Raw genomic sequence first — 9960 nt, forward strand, 5'->3', positions numbered from 1 at the left:
TGTTTCTGAGTCAGGGCTTCCACAGCAGAGGGAGAGGGTTGGCCCGAAGAAAAATCAGTGAGGACCGAGCAGGCCTGTTTTTCTCCTCTGAGGACTAAAACCTCGTGCTACAGACATGCAGAAAGGCGGGGGGCAGAGGGGAGGCCGGGGAACGCTGCCCGGACTGCAGGTAACAGCAGCGCCCAGGGCAGCTGCCGCCGCTCGTCAGCCCTGGGTCTGTGTGGCGCCGCGCTGCTTCATGTGGTCCCCACTGAACCCCCGCCCCTCCCCAAAAATGGGGCTTGTCTGAGGTCAGCAGGCAGGAAGTGGCAGAGCTGATGTGAGCTCAAGCAGCCTGAGCCCCTAATATCTCAGGACTTTGCCTTTGGGTGGGAATGACCTTTGGCCGAGGCCCGAAGGGTCTCGCCAGGAGCCTGATGTTCTGGAATGTCAGAAGCTCCATGAAGAACAGAAGTGTGAGCAGGCCGCAGCGACCACCTCCCCTTCTGGCCAACCCCCTCCCCCCTGCGCCCCTGAGCTCTACCAGGCCTGGCAAGTGACCTCTGGCCAAGTGACCTCTGTGGCCAAATACCCTCTTCTGTGAACTTGGTAAAGGTCAGGATTATACGGAAAAACGCACGTGGAATACTTGCAATAGTGCTTAACCGCTAATAATTATTATTGTAGTTGTTGCACAAAATATGTGGGATTTTGGGTTCTTCACCTGTTCCCCATGGGTTACTGAACACAGAACACCTTTGCATCCTCTCTCCTTCAGGAACGAGCCCCGGAGCCCAACGCCGGCACAGGCAGAGGTGATGGTGCAGCTCAGGCTCGGACCCTGGCCTCACGCCCCTGGCTAGCTGGGCTCCGGTCCCCACCCCAAACTTGGTGGCCCCTAGCAACACTCACCCGAAGAGATGGCAGGCTGGACAGCTCCCCATGAAGCGTGGTGAGGTGGTTGTGGCTCACGGACAAGTGCTCCTGGGCCAGGACAAGGGAGCAGAGGCTCAGTGGGGTGAGCGGGGTGTCTCTGGAGCCTCCACCTGCCACCACAACTTTGCACCATTCAGGGGCCCCTCGGCCCCACAGGCCCAGCCCTCGTCTGCAGCATCCCGCCCTCGCAGATCCCGCCTCTTCTTGCACGCTGCGAGGGGCAGGGTGCTTCTGCCAGCTCTGCCCGTGGCTATCGACATCCTTCTCTGTCACCTGCCTTCTGCACCTGGTCCGGCCCTATCCACGGACACCCCCTCTGCCCGCTGAAAGCCCCTTACCAGCTTCTGCAGGGCAGCCAACTCCTCGGGCAGGTAGCAGAGGCCGGTGCGGTTCAGCTTCAGCCATCGCAGACTGGTCATGGCCTTGACATTCTCAGGGAAGTAGCCTCCCTGGGGGGTATTCACGGTGTCTGGGAGGCTGGTCTGGGGGAGGCATGTCCCTGCTCTGCCACCCTCTATGGCCCCCAACTGCCCACGGAAGCCTTTGGGGAGCAACAGAGCCAACTCTCACCAGCTGTGTGACCCCAGACAAGTCACTTTGCTGCTCTATGCCTCAATTTCCTGACCACAAAATGGGGCTAATAAAAGCCCCCTCATGACAGGAGTGTTGCGAGGACCAGCGAGTGATGAGGATGGCTGTCGGCCTAAGACCTCTCTCTCTTGCTGGATTCTGAGCCCCAGGAGGGTCAGGGTGGAGCTGTTCCAGGTGAGGACCCCAGCACCCAGCTGTGCGGTCTGCTTGGCTCACATGCCTCCGCCCAGCATCCCAAGCTCTGCTGGCACGTCTGCGGTGGGGGCACCCCCGAGCCTCTACCGTGGGCCTGCCTGTGCCCTTCATCATCAGCATACAAGCCGTTTGTGACAAGGTCCAAAGCCCTGGTGCAAGGCCCCAGCTCCCCACCCTGCACAGGTACTGCCTCCCTCATTCCCCACATTCGCATGAACGCCCACCTCAGGCAGGGAGCCTGGGGTAGCACGTGTCTTCAGTGCCCTTGGCTGGGGTCCCCTTCCCCCCAACTGCCACATTCCTGGCCAGTGACTCAGATTTTCAGTCTGGAGAGGGCACATGGAGACCCCAGGTGAGGATGGTAGGGGTGGAGGTAGAGGAAAGTGGTGTGGTCACCTGTATGTGGGTCAAAGGTACGTGCCCATGCGGATACATGCAGGAGGAACCTGCCTGCCTCCTCGGCCCTGGCCCAACCAACCCCTGATCCCAGCCGGTCTGGCTTCCCTGACCCTGCACACCAGGCTGGCATTAAACTGACTCCAGCCTGAGTCTGCTCACTCACCCATCCTCCAGCCTGGGCTGGGCCTTGGACCAGGCCAGCTCTCCCCTCCCTCCACTCCTGCCCTGCCTCCCAGGGTCCCCCCCTGCCCACCTCACCCTCCACTCTCTAGAACCACCCTGCCCACCAACGTAGGAAGGCTGGGCTCAGGCTCTTGGTGGCGCTGGTCCATCAGTCTGCCAGCTGCCACCCAGGGTCTCCCCCACCTGCCTGACACATTCTCCAAACCAACTACTAAGCCATGTCTCCAAGGGGTTAACTTTTAAGCCCTTCCACAGAATAAGAACACCAAGGGGGAGGGTGCGGGTGGCAGGAACAAGGCAGTGGCAGTGATGAGCCGCAGACCCCACCCGGGCTGTTGGACCGCCGGCGGCACGCAGTGAGTCAGGGCCCAGCCTGGGCGAGTGACCTCAGCGGGACCGGAGAGGAAGGCTGGGAAAGCGGGGGACAGAACTCGCTAACCCCTACCCAGATGCCAGGACGGGGACACGGGGTAGCGGCTTCCAGCCCACCCCCTAGCGTGACTCTGAGAGCTGGCGTCGGAGCCAGCCCGACCCGGCCTCGGTCTTCCTGTGCAGGGCCCCGGGCTGAGCGTTCAGGGCGGGGGATCTGGGCCCAGGGAGAGCCCCACCCGGCCCCGCCCTCAGTCCCGGGCGGCACTGGGTCGGGAGGCAGGCAAGACAGGAAGCGGAGACCCAGGCGGGCAGGAGCGGAAGAGACGGCCCCGCCACCCGTCCGACTCACCTTGAAGTCGTTGCCGCTGAGGTCCACGCCGCGCACGAACGGTAACACTCCAGTGGCCTCCATGGCGCCGCTCTCACTGCCGGGCCGGGCCGGGCGCGGGGGGTGGCGGGGAAGCCGCGGGCTGGGCCACCGCCGACCCCGCCCCTTTAACCCATCCCCGCCCCGGCGGGCGGAAAGGCGGAGCCTGGGCCCAGCCCCTTTAGCCCCGGCGCCCCCGGGCACCGCGGGAAGCGCCGGTCCCCGTCCCCTGTCCCCGCAAAGACTTTAGGCCTGCCCGGGCCTCAGTTCCCCCGTCTGTTCGAGGACTGCAGGGGCTTCGAGGAGTCCAGGCGCCCCCTGTGCTCGCGCAGGAGGCTTCATGACCTCCAGCCTGAGAAGTCCCCGCGCGCCCGGGGCAGTGGTGCACCCCGGGCTCTGCTGCACCTGTCTCCTGCGCTGCTGCGGCCACCGAAGTTGGCCTCGCGACGGGTTCTGGGACCCAGGCCCGGGGTCGCAGCTGCCTGCCCGAGGGGTCTCTATCCGCACGCAGGGCCCTGCGTGGCGCCCACTGGGAGTAGGATGCTTGGGCCGGGCCCTTGGTCCTACAACTCTGGGCAAGCCCAGGCCTGCTCCCGGCCTGCTCCCTCCCCTGTGAAATGCTTCCTGAGGTTGTCGCCAGAAACGGATGAACAAACGGGCGCAGCCCATGGCACACAGCGGGCACTCAAAAAGCGGCACGTTATTACTCCCGCTTCGAGTCAACTTCCCCTCCTCCACACACACACCGCCAGTTGATTTGCTTACTTGCCGCGCCCTCCCTAACGCCGTCCCGATCGGTACTTAGCAGGCCCCCATAAATAAATGCCAAATAAAGCACAGGTTATATGCACAACCCTCCTCGGGAGCGGAAGGGGTCTGGAGCTTCCGTTTCACAAGAGAGAAAATTGAGGCACGGTGAAGTGGCCGGCACACGGTCACACGGAGCCTGCGGCAAGGGAAGGTTCTGGCTCACACTGTGTGCCCCGCGGGCCAGTAGGTAAGAATAAAGTAGCCTCCCAGGCACTCTCGCAGAGGTGACCTAAAGGGTCAGCCGATACCCGGCAGCGCGGGGCCTGCTGCCGCCTGCCTGCCTAGCCCCTGGACGGAACGTGGGCTCGGACCGCTTTCTCCACACCGAAGGCTCATATTACAAGTGCGTAAACGTCACAACAGGCTCCGGGCCCGGCTTATTCCGCAAAGCGGGGGACAAGCACCACACCACCCAGCCACCGGCTCGGAACACAGCCCTGCGTCTTTAAATTCAGGATGCTTCAGAAAGTCCCGCCCCCGGCGGACTCGCGCAACCCGGCAGGGGCGTGGCCTTCTCGCCATTGGCTGGACCACGTGGTATTTTGGCAAGAGAACCAGGCTTTCAGTGCTCTGATTGGAGGCGGGGCCTGCCCGTCTGCGTGCGTTTCGGAGTCAGTGGCCGCCTCCCGGGCCACAGCGTTCGGTCCGGGCCCTTTACATTCCATTCTCAGCCAGGCCCGGGTCGGGCACCCGAGGACACCCACTGCGCCCGCCGGTCGCTGCGCTGAAGTCTCGACGCAGGTACGGCCGGAGCGCGGCGGCCCATCCAGGGTCACCCAGGCTCGGGCTTGGAGCGTGCCCGGGACGCAGGTCGGGGGGCGTGGCCTTCGCCGGGCCCGGGGTTCAGGCGGTGAAATGAGGCTAGGGCCTTGCACCCGTGGGCGAGAGTTCGAATCCCATCTTGGGTACATCACTTAGTTTCTCAGGGCCTCTGTGCGCACCACGCCCCTGTGACCCGGGCCTTGACAGGCCCCCAGGAGCTACTGCGGGGGCCCTGGCCCTGGGTTTGGCAGAGGAGTGGGAGGACAGGTGACATCCCAGGGCGTTGTGGGGCCCAGCTGCGCAGGGTCGGGTTATTTTTAACCACCCGCTCCCTCTCCCCCTTCCCGGAGTTGGAAGGCTGCGGGTTTGGGCCTGCGTGACCCCGCCAGGGGCTCGGTTGAGTCCCAAGTTAGACAGGCGGCGGGTGTTGAAAGCTCTGTACAGTTTGTAAAGTGTACTCCTGGTTCCGCTGGAGGCCGGTGGTGGTTGCTGGACCGAGGTGGGCACCCTGTCAGCGTGGGGCCAACGCAGGCTCCAGAGCCTGTTTTTCGGTCTGGGAGCATGGGAGGCTGGGGCTGCGTTCCCGAGTGAGTCAGGCTTCAGCTGTTCCAGGCATCTCCTCCCCGGGCAGCAGTCCTGGGCCCCCACAGCCGAACAGGGAGGGCAGAAGTCCTTGGTGCCCTCAGAGCTGGCTCTGAGCTCAGGGTCATCTGCTCAGGTGCCCCACAGCAAGACAAGTTCTGCCTGGCGTCTGGCTGGGCCCGCGGGTGGCAATTGCTGCTCAGCCAACTTCACCCTCAGCTCTCAGGGCCTAAGGGCAGGAGTCCCTCTGGAAGAACCAGAGTCTGGGGCCTGGTGGACAGAGCCCTGGGAGAGGTCTCTGCCTCCACTTTCCAACTTCTCGGCCCCTCACTTCTCACTTCCTCCCTGCTGTCTGTGCCACTTTACAGGTGAGCAGGTACCTGGGGCTTCAGGCCCTCAGCTTACCTTCTCTATTACTTGGACTCCCTGCAGCTGAGGACAGCCCCCCATCCCCACTGTCCCAAGCCCAAGAGGCGCATAGAGGCCCTGTCCCCAGGCACTGGGCCAGTCCTCTGTCGGAGTCTTCGCAGTGTAGAGTTGCTTTGCTCACTGTCCACACAGCAGGGCCTTTGGGCTTGACTGGCACATACTCACTGACAGGCAGCTCCTGCTGCTGGGCAGCTGGGCCATCTCACTAGTCCTGTCCTTTGCCTTGATAGCTCTGTCTTTCGCGGCTACCCTGGTGAAATTTGGAGGTAATTATGGCTTCGCTGAGATTCCCCAAAGGTCTGAGAGGCCCCCCAGGGCAGGCTGTCCAGGGCCCCGGGTCATGGTCTTCACTGGGCCTCGTCTCTTCCTGCTGTGCCCAGCCCTGGTTAAGAACCAGATAAGGCAGCCTCTAGGGGCTCTGGGGGTGGGTGGGAGCCAGGAGGCTTTGCAGTTGTGGGTCCAAGCACCTGCCATTCACTGTGTGGTTCAGCAGCCTTTCTCTGTAAAACTGGGGTGATACTAAGACCCTCCTCGTGGTCTTTGGCGATGTCAGGAATCCTGGAGGACAGGGTCAGGGAGATGGGCCCCTTACCTGACCTGCCTGAGGGCCCTTCTGTGTGAGCCCCCCTGTCCAGGGGGTGGGCGGGTTGGTTTGCAGATTTGGGGGAGGGGGCTCAGGCACTTCCCTTCCTCCTCATAAGATGCCCTGCGAGTGGCCTGTTTGTCATGAAACTCTCAGGCACCCCCTTGTGGGCTTTGGTCAGTGACCCTGGCCCGATGGCAACCGGAGCCCCCGCTCCCTTGTCAGCCTGGCTCCCCCGTGCTCAGAGGTCCCTGCACCTGGCTCCCTCTCAGGCAGGCGGACATGGCGCAGTTCTCCCAGAAACGGGGGAAGCGGCAGGACGACGACGCGTGGAGCAGCGCGGTGGACTTCCTCCTGGCCAACGCCCGCCTCGTGCTGGGCGTGGGCGGCGCTGCCGTGCTGGGCATCGCCACCCTGGCTGTGAAGCGGGTAAGGCCGTGCTGGGCCAGTTACCCCCGGGGTGCCCAGAGGAGGGTCGCAGGGCTGGGGCCTGCGGGGGGGGAGGGGGAGGCGGGGGGGGGACTGCCCACGGCTGGCCCCCCGCGGCCTGTTCGCTGGGCCCTGGGGCTTTGCCATGCTGCGCAGGCTTCGGACGCTCTGACCGGGGCTGCTCTGCCTGCAGCTCATTGACAGGGCTACCAGCCCTCGGGATGAGGACGACGTTAAGGGAGACACCACGTGCCTGGAGGACAGTTGGAAGGACCTGAGCCTGCTCAAGGCCACACCGCGCCTGCAGGGCCGGTCCTCACCTGCTGCCCTCAGCCAGCCTGTGCTTCTCTCAGCCCCCTTACTCTTTGCCCCAGGTGAATGGCACCGTTTCCCCTCTAACCTGGGACCTGGGTGGGTCTCCCTTTGGAGGTCACACTGAGGAGGTGCACGCAGCCCAGGCTCTGCCACTGACGGACTGCGACCGGTGCGAGTCTCCCCTCCCCCAGGGCTGCGGGCTCCCTGCATGTTTGATGGTGGTGTGTTTTCTGCCCTCCTGCCAACCACTGGGACCTGGGACCTTTCGGGGTGGTCCCAGAGCAGGGCAGTAGGATGAAGGCAGGGAGGGGCCTTTGATGGGGACACTGAGGTCCAGGACCCAACTTCCCACTCTGCATGAAGCTGTTTTGGCCCCAGAGAATTTGTTTTCAACGTGCTCTTCACGTGAGGACCCGAGCTAAGTGCTTTCTCAGGCAGTCACCTCATGGGTGAGGACAATGAAGCCCAGGGCTGGGACACAGCTTCTAGTTCTGTAGCATTCTCTTGGCTTGTCACAGGGCTTCTGACATGTCCCCTGCCCCTTTCACTCTGCAGAGGGGCCTGCAGATGCTGACCGTCAGCCGGCTCCTCAGCTAAGATCCCGAGCACCACTGTGCCTGACGTTCCAGGAGAAGCTGTTGGCGTACGAGCGAGACCATGTGAGCATCCCGGTGTCTCATGTGGCTCTGGCCAAACAGTTGGCTGGCGACATTGCCCTGGAGCTGCAGGCCTACTTGCGGAGCAAGTTCCCAGAACTGCCTTTCGGGGCACTTGTGCCTGGCGGGCCGCTTTATGATGGCCTGCAGGCAGGGGCTGCCGACCACGTGCGTCTCCTGGTCCCTCTGGTGCTGGAGCCCGGCCTGTGGAGCCTGGTGCCTGGCGTGGACACGGTGGCCAGGGACCCTCGCTGCTGGGCTGTGCGCAGGACTCAGCTTGAATTCTGTCCCCGTGGAAGCAGCCCCTGGGACCGCTTCCTGGTGGGTGGCTATCTCTCTTCCCGTGTCCTGCTGGAACTGCTCCGCAAGGCCCTGGCCGCCTCCGTCAACTGGCCAGCTATTGGCAGCCTTCTTGGGTGCTTGATCCGGCCCAGCATGGCCTCGGAGGAGCTGCTCCTTGAGGTGCAGCATGAGCGCCTGGAGCTCACTGTTGCTGTGCTCCTGGCAGCCACTGGTGCCGACCCTGAGGACCGTCTCCTTCTGGCCTGGCCCCTGGAGGGGCTGGCTGGGAACTTCTGGCTGCAGGACTTGTACCTGGCAGAAGCTGCCAGGCTGCGAGCTCTGGATGACCGTGATTCGGGGACCCGCCGGCGGCTGCTGCTGCTGCTGTGTAGTGTCTGCCGAGGCCATCCGGCCCTGCGGCAGCTGAGCCGGGGCCACCTGACCCAGGTGGTTCTCCGTCTGGGAGAGGAGGAGGGGGACTGGGCCGAGGAGGCCTTGGGCGCGCGCTTCCTGCAGGCTCTGGAGCTGCTCGTGGGCAGCCTCGAGCAGGCCAGCCTGCCCTGCCACTTCAACCCTGCCGTGAACCTCTTCGACAGCCTGCGCCAGCAGGAGATTGACAACATGGGCTCTGTGCTGTACCTCGGCCTGCAGGCCCCCGAGGGGCTGCTGTAGGGGGCGGGGCGGGGCAGGCGTTCTGATGCTGGTGAGCTGCGCGCTCCTCTCCCCGGGATTTGGAGAGCAGTTTTTCTTGTGCTTTTCGCCAGAATAAAAGAGGGTGCCTTACCTAAGCCCACGGGGTTAGCATGTGTGTAGGCAGCAGTCGCTGGGACTTCTGAGCCCAGAGAGCTTGGGCTGCTGCCACCGGAGCAAGGCTGTGCCGCCCCTCAGGTAGCCTGGATGCCAGCCGCTCACACGCCCGTGGTCTGCGGGCCAGCCCCAGACTCGGGCTTGCTCTGTCGTCACCAGCAGTGAATCCGCTGACAGAAAATGGCTTCTGCCGTTTTAGGCAGAGGTTAAGACCAGCTGTTTTTCTGTTGGGAGGGTGAGTTTGGTGCTTTGCTGGGCACCAGCTCCAGGCATCCCTAGGCTTCTGGTGGGGGATGGTAAATACCATGTGTTTGTTCATCCCTCTGGGCGGGTGTCACCTGGTACCTACAGGATGACACCCTGCAGGATGCAGCTCTGTGGCTGACTTAAAGGCGGGTGTCTTCTGCCGTAGTGTGTGGTCTAGCTTGCTTGTCGAGCTCTCCTCCAGCCTGGAGTGGGAGCTCAGCCTGAGGAGCTGCCTGCCTCACGCCTTTGCGGAGGGCGTTCCCTCCAGCCAGGAGTTTCCTCTTTGGGCAGCGGGGGCCCTGGGAGAGCCTGTTCCCTCCAGGGGGAGCTGAGATTCTGCACTGCCTGCCTTGCCTAGAGCCAAGGGTGTCCTGCCAGCTGCTGTTCGGCCCGGCTAGAGAGCAAAGGCTGGGCCCTCCTGGAAAGGCCTCTGCAAGGTGGCCTCTGGGCGCCAACATGATGCTCTCAGCTGACGCCTGCGTTCTCACCGTAGCCTGGCAAGGTGTAGCCTGGCAAGGTGGGGCGAGAGGAAAGGGAGGATCCGCCCCCCCCCCAGGTGTTCCTCCTATCTTTGTTGTCCTTCCTGTTGAAGCAGACTTGTATCTCAAAGGTGAACAAGAATAAAAGGAAGGATTCAAACATTCGTGTAACTAGTGCTGGGCTCTCATAAGCAGCTGTTTAGAGTTTTGGAATCTTGGCCAGAGGGTCTCGGAATCCACCTGGAGGTGGTACAACTTGACTGGTGAAGGTTATACGGAAGGAGGCTATTCCAGGGTCCCGGTGGGACATCTTGCTCTTGGGAACCAGCTGGGGCTTTGTTTCTTCCCAAAGCCTGAATCTTTTTAGTTCAAAACCCCTGTGATTTCTGGGATGGCTAGATCTATCCCTGAGCCCTCCAGCCAGTATAGCCAGAGAAATGTGATTTCTTCACCTTCCTTGTCTCCTTGTGGCCTCACAAATGGGGGACACCCCCCGAAAAGACAGCGAAGCAAGTGCATCGGTGTCCACACAGAAGCCGACGTTCGGCTTACTTCCTT

At 62.9% G+C, this 9960-nt stretch overlaps 2 protein-coding genes across 2 annotated transcripts in view; one reads left to right on the forward strand and one right to left on the reverse strand.

Moving 5' to 3' along the window:
• Window positions 1–3114, reverse strand: part of FLII (FLII actin remodeling protein) — a 13084-nt gene extending 9970 nt beyond the window's left edge. The window contains exons 1-3 of the mRNA XM_054571139.1: window positions 3005–3114; window positions 1254–1364; window positions 892–963 (exon numbers count right to left, since the gene is read on the reverse strand). Of these exons, the coding sequence (XP_054427114.1) occupies window positions 892–963; window positions 1254–1364; window positions 3005–3067 (246 nt within the window). The 5' untranslated portion in view covers window positions 3068–3114. The remainder of the gene's footprint in view (window positions 1–891; window positions 964–1253; window positions 1365–3004) is intronic.
• A 1338-nt stretch (window positions 3115–4452) lies between these two features.
• On the forward strand, window positions 4453–9422 carry MIEF2 (mitochondrial elongation factor 2). Its single transcript, XM_054571142.1, has 4 exons — window positions 4453–4573; window positions 6461–6617; window positions 6811–6991; window positions 7488–9422. The coding sequence occupies exons 2-4, from the start codon at window positions 6471–6473 to the stop codon at window positions 8540–8542; spliced, it is 1383 nt and encodes a 460-aa protein (XP_054427117.1). The 5' UTR covers window positions 4453–4573; window positions 6461–6470; the 3' UTR covers window positions 8543–9422.
• The last annotated feature ends 538 nt before the right edge of the window (window positions 9423–9960 follow it).

This window comes from Pteronotus mesoamericanus, unplaced genomic scaffold (genome assembly GCF_021234165.1).
Source record: "Pteronotus mesoamericanus isolate MK-2021 breed Mesoamerican mustached bat unplaced genomic scaffold, CSHL_Meso_final contig_22, whole genome shotgun sequence".
In the NCBI taxonomy this organism is placed as follows: Eukaryota; Metazoa; Chordata; class Mammalia; order Chiroptera; family Mormoopidae; genus Pteronotus; species Pteronotus mesoamericanus.